Source organism: Salmo salar, chromosome 12, assembly GCF_965601325.2.
Source record: "Salmo salar chromosome 12, fSalSal1, whole genome shotgun sequence".
Classification (NCBI taxonomy): Eukaryota; Metazoa; Chordata; class Actinopteri; order Salmoniformes; family Salmonidae; genus Salmo; species Salmo salar.
The window spans coordinates 105,347,785-105,364,974 of NC_138302.1; the positions used below are offsets into that span (position 1 = coordinate 105,347,785).

The 17,190-nt window shown below is 46.5% G+C and overlaps 1 protein-coding gene across 1 annotated transcript in view; it reads right to left on the reverse strand.

Moving 5' to 3' along the window:
* Positions 1-17,190, reverse strand: part of LOC106566255 (pyruvate dehydrogenase E1 component subunit beta, mitochondrial) — a 46,634-nt gene that overhangs the window by 11,527 nt on the left and 17,917 nt on the right. Inside the window, exon 9 of the mRNA XM_045691994.2 lies at positions 5,968-6,059. Within this exon, the coding sequence (XP_045547950.1) occupies positions 5,968-6,059 (92 nt within the window). The remainder of the gene's footprint in view (positions 1-5,967; positions 6,060-17,190) is intronic.

Below are 17,190 nucleotides of genomic sequence, written 5' to 3' on the forward strand. Positions count from 1 at the left end.
GGTTAACCACCTAGCAGGACAGAGAGAGAGAGAGAGAACAGGTTAACCACCTAGCAGGACAGAGAGAGAGAGAGAGAGAACAGGTTAACCACCTAGCAGGACAGAGAGAGAGAGAGAGAGAACAGGTTAACCACCTAGCAGGACAGAGAGAGAGAGAACAGATTAACCACCTAGCAGGACAGAGAGAGAGAGAGAACAGGTTAACCACCTAGCAGGACAGAGAGAGAGAGAGAACAGGTTAACCACCTAGCAGGACAGAGAGAGAGAGAGAGAACAGGTTAACCACCTAGCAGGACAGAGAGAGAGAGAACAGGTTAACCACCTAGCAGGACAGAGAGAGAGAGAGAGAACAGGTTAACCACCTAGCAGGACAGAGAGAGAGAGAGAGAGAACAGGTTAACCACCTAGCAGGACAGAGAGAGAGAGAGAGAGAACAGGTTAACCACCTAGCAGGACAGAGAGAGAGAGAGAGAGAGAGAGAGAGAACAGATTAACCACCTAGCAGGACAGAGAGAGAGAGAGAGAACAGGTTAACCACCTAGCAGGACAGAGAGAGAGAACAGGTTAACCACCTAGCAGGACAGAGAGAACAGGTTAACCACCTAGCAGGACAGAGAGAACAGGTTAACCACCTAGCAGGACAGAGAGAGAGAGAGAACAGGTTAACCACCTAGCAGGACAGAGAGAGAGAGAACAGGTTAACCACCTAGCGGGGGACAGAGAGAGAGAGAACAGGTTAACCACCTAGCAGGACAGAGAGAGAGAGAGAGAACAGGTTAACCACCTAGCAGGACAGAGAGAGAGAGAGAGAGAACAGGTTAACCACCTAGCAGGACAGAGAGAGAGAGAGAGAGAACAGGTTAACCACCTAGCAGGACAGAGAGAGAGAGAGAGAGAACAGGTTAACCACCTAGCAGGACAGAGAGAGAGAGAGAGAACAGGTTAACCACCTAGCAGGACAGAGAGAGAGAGAGAGAGAGAGAGAACAGGTTAACCACCTAGCAGGACAGAGAGAGAGAGAGAGAGAGAACAGGTTAACCACCTAGCAGGACAGAGAGAGAGAGAGAGAGAAAACAGGTTAACCACCTAGCAGGACAGAGAGAGAGAGAGAGAGAACAGGTTAACCACCTAGCAGGACAGAGAGAGAGAGAGAGAGAACAGGTTAACCACCTAGCAGGACAGAGAGAGAGAGAGAACAGGTTAACCACCTAGCAGGACAGAGAGAGAGAGAGAACAGGTTAACCACCTAGCAGGACAGAGAGAGAGAGAGAACAGGTTAACCACCTAGCAGGACAGAGAGAGAGAGAGAACAGGTTAACCACCTAGCAGGACAGAGAGAGAGAGAGAACAGGTTAACCACCTAGCAGGACAGAGAGAGAGAGAGAACAGGTTAACCACCTAGCAGGACAGAGAGAGAGAGAGAACAGGTTAACCACCTAGCAGGACAGAGAGAGAGAACAGGTTAACCACCTAGCGGGACAGAGAGAGAGAGAGAACAGGTTAACCACCTAGCGGGGGGCAGAGAGAGAGAGAGAGAACAGGTTAACCACCTAGCAGGACAGAGAGAGAGAGAGAGAACAGGTTAACCACCTAGCAGGACAGAGAGAGAGAGAGAGAACAGGTTAACCACCTAGCAGGACAGAGAGAGAGAGAGAGAGAGAACAGGTTAACCACCTAGCGGGGGACAGAGAGAGAGAGAGAGAACAGGTTAACCACCTAGCAGGACAGAGAGAGAGAGAACAGGTTAACCACCTAGCAGGACAGAGAGAGAGATAGAACAGGTTAACCACCTAGCAGGACAGAGAGAGAGAGAACAGGTTAACCACCTAGCAGGACAGAGAGAGAGAGAACAGCTTAACCACCTAGCAGGACAGAGAGAGAGAGAGAACAGGTTAACCACCTAGCAGGACAGAGAGAGAGAGAGAGAGAGAACAGGTTAACCACCTAGCAGGACAGAGAGAGAGAGAGAGAGAACAGGTTAACCACCTAGCAGGACAGAGAGAGAGAGAGAGAGAGAGAACAGGTTAACCACCTAGCAGGACAGAGAGAGAGAGAGAACAGGTTAACCACCTAGCAGGACAGAGAGAGAGAACAGGTTAACCACCTAGCAGGACAGAGAGAGAGAGAGAGAACAGGTTAACCACCTAGCAGGACAGAGAGAGAGAGAACAGGTTAACCACCTAGCAGGACAGAGAGAGAGAGAACAGGTTAACCACCTAGCAGGACGAGAGAGAGAGAGAGAGAGAACAGGTTAACCACCTAGCAGGACAGAGAGAGAGAGAACAGGTTAACCACCTAGCAGGACAGAGAGAGAGAGAGAGAGAGAGAGAACAGGTTAACCACCTAGCGGGGGACAGAGAGAGAGAGAACAGGTTAACCACCTAGCGGGGGACAGAGAGAGAGAGAGAACAGGTTAACCACCTAGCAGGACAGAGAGAGAGAACAGGTTAACCACCTAGCAGGACAGAGAGAGAGAACAGGTTAACCACCTAGCAGGACAGAGAGAGAGAGAGAGAACAGGTTAACCACCTAGCAGGACAGAGAGAGAGAGAGAGAACAGGTTAACCACCTAGCAGGACAGAGAGAGAGAGAGAGAACAGGTTAACCACCTAGCAGGACAGAGAGAGAGAGAGAGAACAGGTTAACCACCTAGCAGGACAGAGAGAGAGAGAACAGGTTAACCACCTAGCAGGACAGAGAGAGAGAGAACAGGTTAACCACCTAGCACGACAGAGAGAGAGAGAGAACAGGTTAACCACCTAGCAGGACAGAGAGAGAGAGAGAACAGGTTAACCACCTAGCAGGACAGAGAGAGAGAGAGAGAACAGGTTAACCTGTTGGGGATAGGGGGCAGTATTTGCACGGCCGGATAAAAAACGTACCCGATTTAATCTGGTTACTACTCCTGCCCAGTAACTAGAATATGCATATAATTGTTTGATTTGGATAGAAAACACTCCAAAGTTTCTAAAACTGTTTGAATGGTGTCTGTGAGTATAACAGAACTCATATGGCAGGCCAAAACCTGAGAAGATTCCAAACAGGAAGCGCTCTCTCTGACCATTTCTTGGCCTTCTTTGTCATCTCTATATCATCTCTATCCAAAACAAAGGATCTCTGCTGTAACGTGACATTTTCTAAGGCTCCCATAGGCTCTCAGAAGGCGCCAGAACGTTGAATCATGACTCTGCAGTTACTGGCTGAAAAACAGTAGCGCATTTGGTCGATGTGAGAACAATGAGACGGGCGCGCGCGTGCACGAGACGACTCCATTTTCAACTTTGAGTCTTTGAACGAAAACAGGGTTTCCCGGTCAGAATATTATCGCTATTTTACGAGAAAAATCGCATTAAAAATAGATTTTAAACAGCGTTTGACATGCTTCGAAGTACGGTAATGGAATATTTTGAATTATTTTGTCACGATACGCGTCGTGCGCGTCACCCTTCGTTACCCTTCGGATAGTGTCTTGAACGCACGAACAAAACGCCGCTATTTAGATATAACTATGGATTATTTGGGACCAAACCAATATTTGTTATTGAAGTAGAAGTCCTGAGAGTGCATTCTGACGAAGAACAGCAAAGGTAATCCAATTTTTCATATAGTAAATCTGAGTTTGGTGAGTACCAAACTTGGTGGGTGTCAAAATAGCTAGCCTGTGATGGCCGGGCTATCTACTCAGAATATTGCAAAATGTGCTTTCACCGAAAAGCTATTTAAAAAAATATATAATAATTGGACACCGCGATTGCATAAAGGAGTTCTGTATCCATAATTCTTAAAATAATTATGTTTTTTGTGAACGTTTATCGTGAGTAATTTAGTAAATTCACCGGAAGTGTTCGGTGGGAATGCTAGTCACATGCTAATGTAAAAAGCTGGTTTTTGATATAAATATAAACTTGATTGAACAAAACATGCATGTATTGTATAACATAATGTCCTAGGAGTGTCATCTGATGAAGATCAAAGGTTAGTGCTGCATTTAGCTGTGGTTTGGGTTTATGTGACATTATATGCTAGCTTGAAAAATGGGTGTCTGATTATTTCTGGCTGGGTACTCTGCTGACATAATCTAATGTTTTGCTTTCGCTTTAAAGCCTTTTTGAAATCGGACAGTGTGGTTAGATTAACGAGAGTCTTGTCTTTAAAATAGTGTAAAATAGTCATATGTTTGAAAAATTGAAGTTTTTGCATTTTTGAGGTTTTTGAATATCGCGCCACGGGATTACACTGGCTGTTGAGTAGGTGGGACGCAATATACAATTGAAGTCGGAAGTTTACATACAACCTTAGCCAAATACATTTAAACTCAGTTTCACAATTTCTGACATTTAATCCTAGTAAAAATTCCCTGTTTTAGGTAAATTAGGATTACCACTTTATTTTAAGAATGTGAAATGTCAGAATAATAGTAGAGAGAATGATTTATTTCAGCTTTTATTTCATCACATTCCCAGTGGGTCAGAAGTTTACACGCACTCAATTAGTACTTGGTAGCATTGCCTTTAAATTGTTTAACTTGGGTAAAACGCTTCGGGTAGCCTTCCACAAGCTTCGCACAATAAGTTGGGTGAATTTTGGCCCATTCCTCCTGACAGAGCTGGTGTAACTGAGTCAGGTTTGTAGGCCTCCTTGCTCACACACGCTTGTTCAGTTCTGCCCACAAATTTTCTATGGGATTGAGGTCAGGGCTTTGTGATGGCCACTCCAATACCTTGACTTTGTTGTCCTTAAGCCATTTTGCCACAACTTTGGAAGTATGCTTGGGGTCATTGTCCATTTGGAAGACATATTTGCGACCAAGCTTTAACTTCCTGACTGATGTCTTGAGATGTTGCTTCAATATGTCCACATAATTTTCCTTCCTCATGATGGCATCTATTTTGTGACGTGCACCAGTCCCTCCTGCAGCAAAGCACCCCCACAACATGATGCTGCCACCCCCGTGCTTCACGGTTGGGATGGTGTTCTTCAGCTTGCAAGCCTCCCCCATTTTCCTCCAAACATAACAATGATCATTATGGCCAATCAGTTCTATTTTTGTTTCATCAGACCAGAGGACATTTCTCCAAAAAGTACGATCTTTGTCCCCATGTGTAGTTGCAAACAGTAGTCTGGCTTTTTTATGACGATTCTGGAGCAGTGGCTTCTTCCTTGCTCAGGTTATGTCGATATAGGACTCGTTTTACTGTGGATATAGATACTTTTGTACCTGTTTCCTCCAGCATCTTCACAAGGTCCTTTGCTGTTGTTCTGGGATTGATTTGCACTTTTCACACCAAAGTACGTTCATCTGTAGGAGACAGAACGTGTCTCCTTCCTGAGCGGTATGACGGCTGCGTGGTCCCATGGTGTTTATACTTGCATACTATTGTTTGTACAGATGAACGTGGTACCTTCAGGCCTTGAAATACATCCACAGGTACACCTCCAATTGACTCAAATTATGCCAATTAGCCTATCAGAAGCTTCTAAAGCCATGACATCATTTTCTGGAATTTTCCAAGCTGTTTAAAGGCACAGTCAACCTAGTGTATGTAAACTTCTGACCCACTGGAATTGTGATACAGTGAATTTTAAGTGAAATAATCTGTCTGTAAACAATTGTTGGAAAAATTCCTTGCGTTATGCACAAAGTAGATGTCCTAACCGACTTGACAAAACTATAGTTTGTTAACAAGAAATGTGTGGAGAGGTTGACTCCAACCTAAGTGTATGTAAACTTCCAACTTCAACTGTATGTACAAATAAAGTTTAACAATGCAACAAAAAAAAACAATAAAATAAATAAATAAAATAAAACAATTTGTTAGTAGCCCATAAAAATGGCTGCCTCCGTAACCATTCTCATCTAACAGCGTGGCTACTAGTGATAATACTTATTGTTAGGCATTGTAACTTCAGTTTATATAAAAACAAGTACAAATCTAATTTTTTTGACCCCATAAATAGGACACTCACCTCACATTCAACCCCCTCCTTAGCCAGGACTGCCGTTGCCTCCAGACAGAAACCCACACACCGGGAATGTGACACTAGAGTGATATGGGTTCCTGGAGTAAACAGACAGGCAGAAATGGTTGGGTAGTGTACAATGTTTTGAATATCTGTGTTGTAAAAACAGCCTACGAGTGAACTTATGCACTCTGTTTTTCCACCACCCACAACTAAGTGGCACATTCCAGGCCAAGATTTCCAGTTCTGTTATTGACCACCTTCAAGCTATCACAAGAACAAATAAACTGCCTCCTTTTTATTTTTTACCTGAGTGGCCCGGAGGAGGAGGGCAGGAGAGAAAAAAAGACGCGTCCTGCAAATCAGCAGACAGTCTTGTGATCTGCATGTTTTACTGGGAATGACCAGCCAGGCTTTCAAGTAGCCAAGGAAGGGTAGCGTATTGTAAAGGGAAGAGCAGTAGCCAGGGTAGCGTATTGTAAAGGGAAGAGCAGTAGCCAGGGTAGCGTATTGTAAAGGGAAGAGCAGTAGCCAGGGTAGCGTATTGTAAAGGGAAGAGCAGTAGCCAGGGTAGCGTATTGTAAAGGGAAGAGCAGTAGCCAGGGTAGCGTATTGTAAAGGGAAGAGCAGTAGCCAGGGTAGCGTATTGTAAAGGGAAGAGCAGTAGCCAGGGTAGCGTATTGTAAAGGGAAGAGCAGTAGCCAGGGTAGCGTATTGTAAAGGGAAGAGCAGTAGCCAGGGTAGCGTATTGTAAAGGGAAGAGCAGTAGCCAGGGTAGCGTATTGTAAAGGGAAGAGCAGTAGCCAGGGTAGCGTATTGTAAAGGGAAGAGCAGTAGCCAGGGTAGCGTATTGTAAAGGGAAGAGCAGTAGCCAGGGTAGCGTATTGTAAAGGGAAGAGCAGTAGCCAGGGTAGCGTATTGTAAAGGGAAGAGCAGTAGCCAGGGTAGCGTATTGTAAAGGGAAGAGCAGTAGCCAGGGTAGCGTATTGTAAAGGGAAGAGCAGTAGCCAGGGTAGCGTATTGTAAAGGGAAGAGCAGTAGCCAGGGTAGCGTATTGTAAAGGGAAGAGCAGTAGCCAGGGTAGCGTATTGCAGGGGAAGAGCAGTAGCCAGGGTAGCGTATTGCAGGGGAAGAGCAGTAGCCAGGGTAGCGTATAGTAAAGGGAAGAGCAGTAGCCAGGGTAGCGTATTGCAGGGGAAGAGCAGTAGCCAGGGTAGCGTATTGTAAAGGGAAGAGCAGTAGCCAGGGTAGCGTATTGTAAAGGGAAGAGCAGTAGCCAGGGTAGCGTATTGCAGGGGAAGAGCAGTAGCCAGGGTAGCGTATTGCAGGGGAAGAGCAGTAGCCAGGGTAGCGTATTGTAAAGGGAAGAGCAGTAGCCAGGGTAGCGTATTGTAAAGGGAAGAGCAGTAGCCAGGGTAGCGTATTGCAGGGGAAGAGCAGTAGCCAGGGTAGCGTATTGCAGGGGAAGAGCAGTAGCCAGGGTAGCGTATTGTAAAGGGAAGAGCAGTAGCCAGGGTAGCGTATTGTAAAGGGAAGAGCAGTAGCCAGGGTAGCGTATTGTAAAGGGAAGAGCAGTAGCCAGGGTAGCGTATTGTAAAGGGAAGAGCAGTAGCCAGGGTAGCGTATTGTAAAGGGAAGAGCAGTAGCCAGGGTAGCGTATTGTAAAGGGAAGAGCAGTAGCCAGGGTAGCGTATTGTAAAGGGAAGAGCAGTAGCCAGGGTAGCGTATTGTAAAGGGAAGAGCAGTAGCCAGGGTAGCGTATTGTAAAGGGAAGAGCAGTAGCCAGGGTAGCGTATTGTAAAGGGAAGAGCAGTAGCCAGGGTAGCGTATTGCAGGGGAAGAGCAGTAGCCAGGGTAGCGTATTGTAAAGGGAAGAGCAGTAGCCAGGGTAGCGTATTGTAAAGGGAAGAGCAGTAGCCAGGGTAGCGTATTGTAAAGGGAAGAGCAGTAGCCAGGGTAGCGTATTGCAGGGGAAGAGCAGTAGCCAGGGTAGCGTATTGTAAAGGGAAGAGCAGTAGCCAGGGTAGCGTATTGTAAAGGGAAGAGCAGTAGCCAGGGTAGCGTATTGCAGGGGAAGAGCAGTAGCCAGGGTAGCGTATTGTAAAGGGAAGAGCAGTAGCCAGGGTAGCGTATTGCAGGGGAAGAGCAGTAGCCAGGGTAGCGTATTGTAAAGGGAAGAGCAGTAGCCAGGGTAGCGTATTGTAAAGGGAAGAGCAGTAGCCAGGGTAGCGTATTGTAAAGGGAAGAGCAGTAGCCAGGGTAGCGTATTGTAAAGGGAAGAGCAGTAGCCAGGGTAGCGTATTGTAAAGGGAAGAGCAGTAGCCAGGGTAGCGTATTGTAAAGGGAAGAGCAGTAGCCAGGGTAGCGTATTGCAGGGGAAGAGCAGTAGCCAGGGTAGCGTATTGTAAAGGGAAGAGCAGTAGCCAGGGTAGCGTATTGTAAAGGGTAGAGCGGTAGCCAGGGTAGCGTATTGCAGGGGAAGAGCAGTAGCCAGGGTAGCGTATTGTAAAGGGAAGAGCAGTAGCCAGGGTAGCGTATTGTAAAGGGAAGAGCAGTAGCCAGGGTAGCGTATTGTAAAGGGAAGAGCAGTAGCCAGGGTAGCGTATTGTAAAGGGAAGAGCAGTAGCCAGGGTAGCGTATTGTAAAGGGAAGAGCAGTAGCCAGGGTAGCGTATTGCAGGGGAAGAGCAGTAGCCAGGGTAGCGTATTGTAAAGGGAAGAGCAGTAGCCAGGGTAGCGTATTGTAAAGGGAAGAGCAGTAGCCAGGGTAGCGTATTGCAGGGGAAGAGCAGTAGCCAGGGTAGCGTATTGCAAAGGGAAGAGCAGTAGCCAGGGTAGCGTATTGTAAAGGGAAGAGCAGTAGCCAGGGTAGCGTATTGTAAAGGGAAGAGCAGTAGCCAGGGTAGCGTATTGTAAAGGGAAGAGCAGTAGCCAGGGTAGCGTATTGTAAAGGGAAGAGCAGTAGCCAGGGTAGCGTATTGTAAAGGGAAGAGCAGTAGCCAGGGTAGCGTATTGTAAAGGGAAGAGCAGTAGCCAGGGTAGCGTGTTGCAGGGGAAGAGCAGTAGCCAGGGTAACGTATTGTAAAGGGAAGAGCGGTAGCCAGGGTAGCGTATTGTAAAGGGAAGAGCAGTAGCCAGGGTAGCGTATTGTAAAGGGAAGAGCAGTAGCCAGGGTAGCGTATTGCAGGGGAAGAGCAGTAGCCAGGGTAGCGTATTGTAAAGGGAAGAGCAGTAGCCAGGGTAGCGTATTGCAGGGGAAGAGCAGTAGCCAGGGTAGCGTATTGCAGGGGAAGAGCAGTAGCCAGGGTAGCGTATTGCAGGGGAAGAGCAGTAGCCAGGGTAGCGTATTGTAAAGGGAAGAGCAGTAGCCAGGGTAGCGTATTGCAGGGGAAGAGCAGTAGCCAGGGTAGCGTATTGTCAGGGGAAGAGCAGTAGCCAGGGTAGCGTATTGTAAAGGGAAGAGCAGTAGCCAGGGTAGCGTATTGTAAAGGGAAGAGCAGTAGCCAGGGTAGCGTATTGTAAAGGGAAGAGCAGTAGCCAGGGTAGCGTATTGTAAAGGGAAGAGCGGTAGCCAGGGTAGCGTATTGTAAAGGGAAGAGCAGTAGCCAGGGTAGCGTATTGTAAAGGGAAGAGCAGTAGCCAGGGTAGCGTATTGTAAAGGGAAGAGCAGTAGCCAGGGTAGCGTATTGTAAAGGGAAGAGCAGTAGCCAGGGTAGCGTATTGCAGGGGAAGAGCAGTAGCCAGGGTAGCGTATTGTAAAGGGAAGAGCAGTAGCCAGGGTAGCGTATTGTAAAGGGAAGAGCAGTAGCCAGGGTAGCGTATTGCAGGGGAAGAGCAGTAGCCAGGGTAGCGTATTGTAAAGGGAAGAGCAGTAGCCAGGGTAGCGTATTGTAGGGGAAGAGCAGTAGCCAGGGTAGCGTATTGCAGGGGAAGAGCAGTAGCCAGGGTAGCGCCAATACAGCCCAGTGACCCTGATGAACAATATATTAAACTGGAGGACTCATGACATGTTGGTATAACATGAAGCATAACGTGACCATTTTTCCCTGGTTGTTCTATGTCATTAAAAAGGGGTAGAATAAGGATTTACTGTGACATAGAAGGTATGTTTGGTACCTGCAGGCTACACATTTCATCCTAGAGACAAACTGTTTTCTGTACAGTAGAAACATTCTGTGAATACTTACGAGGAAATCGCAGATTTATCTCACATGAACATAAACGTGTGGGATTCTCCGAATCAGAGTCCGCCCTCTGTGAGTATCACTATAAAATACAGGATTCGCTAAACAGATGCGGCGATCAAGTTTCTTCGAGATGCGGCCACACCAAGTTAAACTGAATGATCCTATCTCCTTGGAAACCAAAAACATATCGACGACACCCTATCCTAACTCAGACAGAATCAATCATGCCAGAGAATCTACGGAGAGCACTGTTGCTCATTCCAAGACCAACGGACTGAGTTCACAATTACATCCCGGGTGGGATCAGAGAAACAGCAGGGGAAAAAAAAAACTAGTAGACATCACTTTCCTGGACTGAGGCCAGAGCGAAGCTGGTCTCGCTCCTTTGGCTGCGAGCTATTTTTTGGCCTGGCCTCAGCACGACTGTCAAGAGAAGAGGACAACAGACCTTTACTTCATCCTATCCTAGCGGGAACCAACCAGGCAGGCAACGTCAGCATACAAGTAAATGACCCATAGCATTCTTAAATTCCTCTGAAAGTGGCAGTGTGTGTGTGTGTGTGTGTAAAGTAGTGGAAGTCATTGAGTAATAGTGGGATGGCAGGTATAATTTACAAGCCAATGATCAATACTGTTCCGGCATTGTCCACAGCGGATGCTAACTGACAGCCTAGCCCACAGCGGATGCTAACTGACAGGCTAGCCCACAGCGGATGCTAACTGACAGCCTAGCCCACAGCGGATGCTAACTGACAGCCTAGCCCACAGCGGATGCTAACTGACAGCCTAGCCCACAGCGGATGCTAACTGACAGCCTAGCCCACAGCGGATGCTAACTGACAGCCTAGCCCACAGCGGATGCTAACTGACAGCCTAGCCCACAGCGGATGCTAACTGACAGCCTAGCCCACAGCGGATGCTAACTGACAGCCTAGCCCACAGCGGATGCTAACTGACAGCCTAGCCCACAGCGGATGCTAACTGACAGGCTAGCCCACAGCGGATGCTAACTGACAGCCTAGCCCACAGCGGATGCTAACTGACAGCCTAGCCCACAGCGGATGCTAACTGACAGCCTAGCCCACAGCGGATGCTAACTGACAGCCTAGCCCACAGCGGATGCTAACTGACAGCCTAGCCCACAACGGATGCTAACTGACAGCCTAGCCCATTGTCCACAACGGATGCTAACTGACAGCCTAGCCCACTGTCCACAATGGATGCTAACTGACAGCCTAGCCCACAACGGATGCTAATTGACAGCCTAGCCCACAACGGATGCTAACTGACAGCCTAGCCCACTGTCCACAACGGATGCTAACTGACAGTCTAGCCCACAACGGATGCTAATTGACAGCCTAGCCCACAACGGATGCTAACTGACAGCCTAGCCCACTGTCCACAACGGATGCTAACTGACAGCCTAGCCCACAACGGATGCTAACTGACAGCCTAGCCCACTGTCCACAACGGATGCTAACTGACAGCCTAGCCCACTGTCCACAACGGATGCTAACTGACAGCCTAGCCCACTGTCCACAACGGATGCTAACTGACAGCCTAGCCCACAACGGATGCTAACTGACAGCCTAGCCCACTGTCCACAACGGATGCTAACTGACAGCCTAGCCCACAACGGATGCTAACTGACAGCCTAGCCCACTGTCCACAACGGATGCTAACTGACAGCCTAGCCCACTGTCCACAACGGATGCTAACTGACAGCCTAGCCCACAACGGATGCTAACTGACAGCCTAGCCCACTGTCCACAACGGATGCTAACTGACAGCCTAGCCCACAACGGATGCTAACTGACAGCCTAGCCCACTGTCCACAACGGATGCTAACTGACAGCCTAGCCCACAACGGATGCTAACTGACAGCCTAGCCCACAGCGGATGCTAACTGACAGCCTAGCCCACAGCGGATGCTAACTGACAGCCTAGCCCACAGCGGATGCTAACTGACAGCCTAGCCCACAACGGATGCTAACTGACAGCCTAGCCCACAACGGATGCTAACTGACAGCCTAGCCCACAACGGATGCTAACTGACAGCCTAGCCCACTGTCCACAACGGATGCTAACTGACAGCCTAGCCCATTGTCCATTCCTGTTGGGTGAACCTATCTATAATTCACGGTTGTGACAGCTGTCAATGTAGCCCTCTCACACTTTCTCTTTCAATGAATAAGAATCACATTATTCTCAAAGTCCTGTGAAAGTGTTATTGTATTTGAGTTGGGTACGGAAACCATTCATATTCAACTTTGGAGATTCACCTCAATCTGCATTGTATCCTTATTGTACATACAGTCTTTATACTGTATCTGTTAACTACCTAATATTACAACTTATTCTAGTAAATAAAACCTTGAATTATTTGTGGCATTAAGTTAATTTGTGAGCGATTGGGTTATTGAGGTTTCCAGGGGTCAAAAAAAGACTGAAACTTAAGTCTCAGATGGACTGTCTGAGGCCAAGTTATCCTCCCCATTCACGTCATAAAGTCACAGCCATCTTGCTTTTAAGGAAAGAGGATGATTTTTGTACATGTATTAAAACTGCAAGTTGGACCATTTCCAGTTGCCTTGCTCAGGTAGTCCAAGGACTGACAAGCTCAGTTCTGGTGACAAAAGAAAAAAAAAAGGACCTACTCCAAAATAAATTCTAATAAAATGACGCTGACACCATCTATAATATACATTTCCACCGGTTAAAAATGAAGTTAAATTAAAATGTTTACATATTGAACCATGCATATAGCATTGGCTATATTATCAGATGTGCTATTAGCAATAAGAATCATCACCTGTAGCCCAACAAGCAGCATAGCGATATAGAAAGTACATGGCTGAAGAATGGGGTGTGTCCATTTACCCCAACATCCTGATTATTATTCTTAATATTTGTTTCTACTACAAAGTACATCATTGCCCCTTTAAGACGTCGTCGCCCCTTTAAGACGTCTGGTACGCAGCCGCTCCTAAACCATGCTTGAAACGCTGGTTGTAAAACGATGCCACATAAGCAATTGAAGGAGTAGAAAAATAAAATGTTGTAGAGATGGAAACCTGGCATCCCTCTCTTTTCTAACAAAGGCTAAAACTGTTTTCAAAAGTGTTTCCACGCAATTAGATTAAGAATTGTTGTGTATTGACTGCTTGTCAGAATACATGTTTGTCTCCTATGGCTCTCCAAACTGGAATGGACACCGAGAGGAATATTACTCACTAAGTACACAAGCCGACCAGGTAAACAGATCAACTATTGTCTGGTTTAGTTTAATAACACCATTACCTGACCAGGTAAACAGATCATCTATTGTCTATAATAACACCATTACCTGACCAGGGGCCTGTTGCACAAAAGTAGAATTAAGACATCCGGGATAAATGACTCAGCTGAGCTCAATGAAGCCAAAACATGTGCGTCCAGGCTTAATTGGTTGCACAAAGACCAAGCCAGGATGAGCAGACACGGATTCATTAAGCCAGGTGAAACCAATCCTGGATAGGTGCGCGCTCACGGCTCACTCAAATAGACCCCGCCACAGATCACAGATTAACTGATTTACCATGGCAACTAGAGCCGCGTACTTTTCCCCGTCGGAAGCACAAATCCTCATGGAGGCATACGAGGAGGTAAAATATATAATTAAGAAGAAAGGCAACACCGCCACAGTGATAAAGCAAAGAGAAAAAGCATGGCAAAGTATTGCAGACCGCCTGAATGCGTAAGTAGTGCACAATTACACAGTCACCGCTCCGCTGAAACATCACAATTACAATTCAAATATTTAATTCACATCTCCAAAAATGCAGTTGTACTGTAATTATGAAACGGTTAAATTTTTAATTGAAATGCACTGCAGATATGAGTGAAATTGTCTAAAGTAACTCCATCACACTGTATAAAGCTATGATAGATTTTTTGATATTTTTACTGAAAACAATTCAAAAATACCAAGTAATTTTTTGCAGTGTGACTCCATTAAATGTGTGTGTGTGTGTGTGTGTGTGTAGATTAAACATGAACGGGCCAAAACGGACATGGCAGCAGGTCAAAATCAAATACAAGAACATTCTGCAGAATGGTATGGTCCCTGACTAATATTTAACAAAGCACAAGCATATATTGTACCCAGAAGGTGCCTGCTCACACATTGTCTGTACTGTTTTAGCAGTGAAAAAGAATACCCACAGACAAGGCACGGGTGGTGGGTCACCAAAGGCTGACCTTACCCCAGCAGAGGACATGGCCTTGGAGCTAAATAAAGGCAGGCCCGTCTTAGAGGGGATCCCTGGGGGGAAAGAGACGAGCATAGGTTCCTCCCAAGATGCCACCCGCTTCATTCAAGGTATGTCCTTCCATCTCTACATGGGATACAACCACATTCATATTGAATCAATTTGGACTGTCTGACTTTGGTTTACCTATTGCCTTGCAGTGTCTGGCAGCACTGTGTTCCTGTTAGAGCCACCAGCACAAGCACCAGACGATGCTGATCCAGTGAGTACTCCATCAAAGGCATACTGTAGGCCTGGCATGTCTTGTCTACTAGCTTCAATATGAATCCGATTAAATGTGATAGGGTGAAGGCCCCAGTGCAGCAGCAACAGCACATGATGGAGACGATGATGAGGAGGAGACCATCTCTCTGGATTCCAGAAGGCATGAGGTATCATGTTAAGACTGTGAAAGTACTATTTACTCTACAATGGTGAGGAGTCCTCATCAAAATCAAAAAATCTAATTTCTTTTACAGGACCCAGATGCTATACAGTGGGAAAACCAGCCTGGCAACATAGTGCGTATTAATAAAAGGACACCACATCCTGCCAAATTCCAGCTGCGCTAATTGTATTGTGTTCACAGAGCTCACAAGCTATCAGAAAGTTGTATGGCAACCACCTCCGGCGCCAAATAGAACTGGCAGACATAGACATTCAGTACAAGAAGAAAAAGATGGAAAATCTTGCACTGGAGTCCGAAATAAAAAAAGAGGACAATTAGGAAACTGGACCTTGAAATAAAAAAACTTGAGAGGGAGGTGAGATATGCCTTCAATGTACACTGTATGCTAACTGTAACACAAATGTATTAATCATTATTTTTCTTTCCTCCCCCAGCTCCAAGAAGATGACACAGCTCAAAATAAAAATTAGGTATATTCTCGTAAAGTCAAGTGAGCCATGACATATGAGCTCTTATTGTGAGCACACAGGACGGTGGCATCTTTCTAAGGTTTTTTTTATTTTCCCAGCAATCAGTACAACCAAGTCATCGTTATAAGGCATCGCCCTCTTTTGCCCACCCCCCCAGCACCAGGTGTGGCCACTAGCCTATATGAAGGCCCAAAATTGTGTGTTCCTTTCTGCTCTGACAATGGCATGCCCATTCGTGCGAGATGTGGTGGATGAAGAAGCACTTGTGCTGAGGAGAGCCTTCAGGCGAGAAAGGGTCTTCAGGGACCGGTTGGACCCACTGGCCTTCCCTGATGACCATCTATATGAAAGATACAGGTTTTCTGCAGATGGCATCAGGTATCTATGCAGACTACTGGGTCCCAGGATTAAGCACCGCACTGCACGGAGCCATGCACTGAGTGTGGAGCAAATGGTTTGTGTGGCCTTGCGCTTTTTTTCTAGTGGAGCCTTCCTGTACTCAGTGGGGGATGCAGAACAGCTGAACAAGGCCACAATTTGCCGCACAATAAGGAGTGTGTGTCTGGCTATCAAAGCATTAGCAGATGTCTTCATCTCCTTCCCTGGCCACAGAAGACTCTGTGACATCAAAGAGGAGTTCTATAGGATTGCAGGTAAGAGGATCTACAAATTACAGGACAACTGTTAACACATAGTAGGATACTCATTACTTTGTGTGACAGGTTTCCCCAATGTCATTGGTGCAGTGGACTGCACACACATAAGGATAAAAGCCCCCTCAGGTGCCCATGAGGCCGATTTTGTGAATAGGAAATCCTTTCACAGCATTAATGTTCAGGTGAACATAACTTTTTGATATTGTCCATTGACGAACACTCTGCATTGCCAGTGATGTGCATTGATTGGTGTAATATTCCTCATCTTATGATTTCAGATGGTCTGCAATGCTGACTGTGTGATCAGCAATGTTGTGGCAAAATGGCCTGGCTCAGTCCATGACTCCAGAATCTTTCGGGCCTCTGAAATCTATCAGTGCCTATCACAAGGTAAGCCACACAACCCCTATTTATAACCATCATGGCTGTGTCAAGAATATCACTGTGTTTATGAGGTAGTAATGATGAGATTTTGTGTTGACAGGTGAATTCTCTGGTGTGCTGCTGGGAGACAGGGGGTATGGCTGCCAGCCTTTTCTCCTTTCACAGACCCCCAGGAAGCACAGCAGGCCTACAACCATGCCCATGCCAGGACCAGGGCCAGAGTTGAAATGACCTTTGGCCTCCTGAAGGCACGCTTTCACTGCCTTCACAAATTAAGGGTCAGCCCTGTTAGGGCATGTGATATTACTGTGGCTTGTGCTGTCCTCCACAATGTGGCCTGCCTGAGGAAGGAGAGGGCCCCCAGAGTGCCACCAGCCATGGACTGGGACAATCCGGCAATCTTCCCTGATGACGACAGTGGTCGGCTGCTGAGGGACCAATATGTGTTGAATTATTTTAGTTAGTATGTGTGCTTTCAATTTTGGTTAAATATGTCCTGCGGTGGCAGAGGAATTGGGGTTTTTTTGGGTTCGTTTTTTTACGAATTTGGCCTCTTATGATGTTTGTGCGGTATACTGTGTGTAATACAAGGCTGCAGGGAGGCTACTGCATCCATTCATTTGTCTGTTCAGTTGATGTGTATGGATTTGTCCTGCATTTATTTTAGTGTGCAGACATGCAGGGTGTGTTATATACAGACCTTTGAATGTGTATGTATCATTTTGTATAATATGCTTGGATTCTGTGCTTTCCATCTTGTAGTCACTGTGACTTCAGTTTCGAAAGGAGCTGATGGTTTACCTGCTTTGTTTTGTCCTTATTCAATAAAGGAACA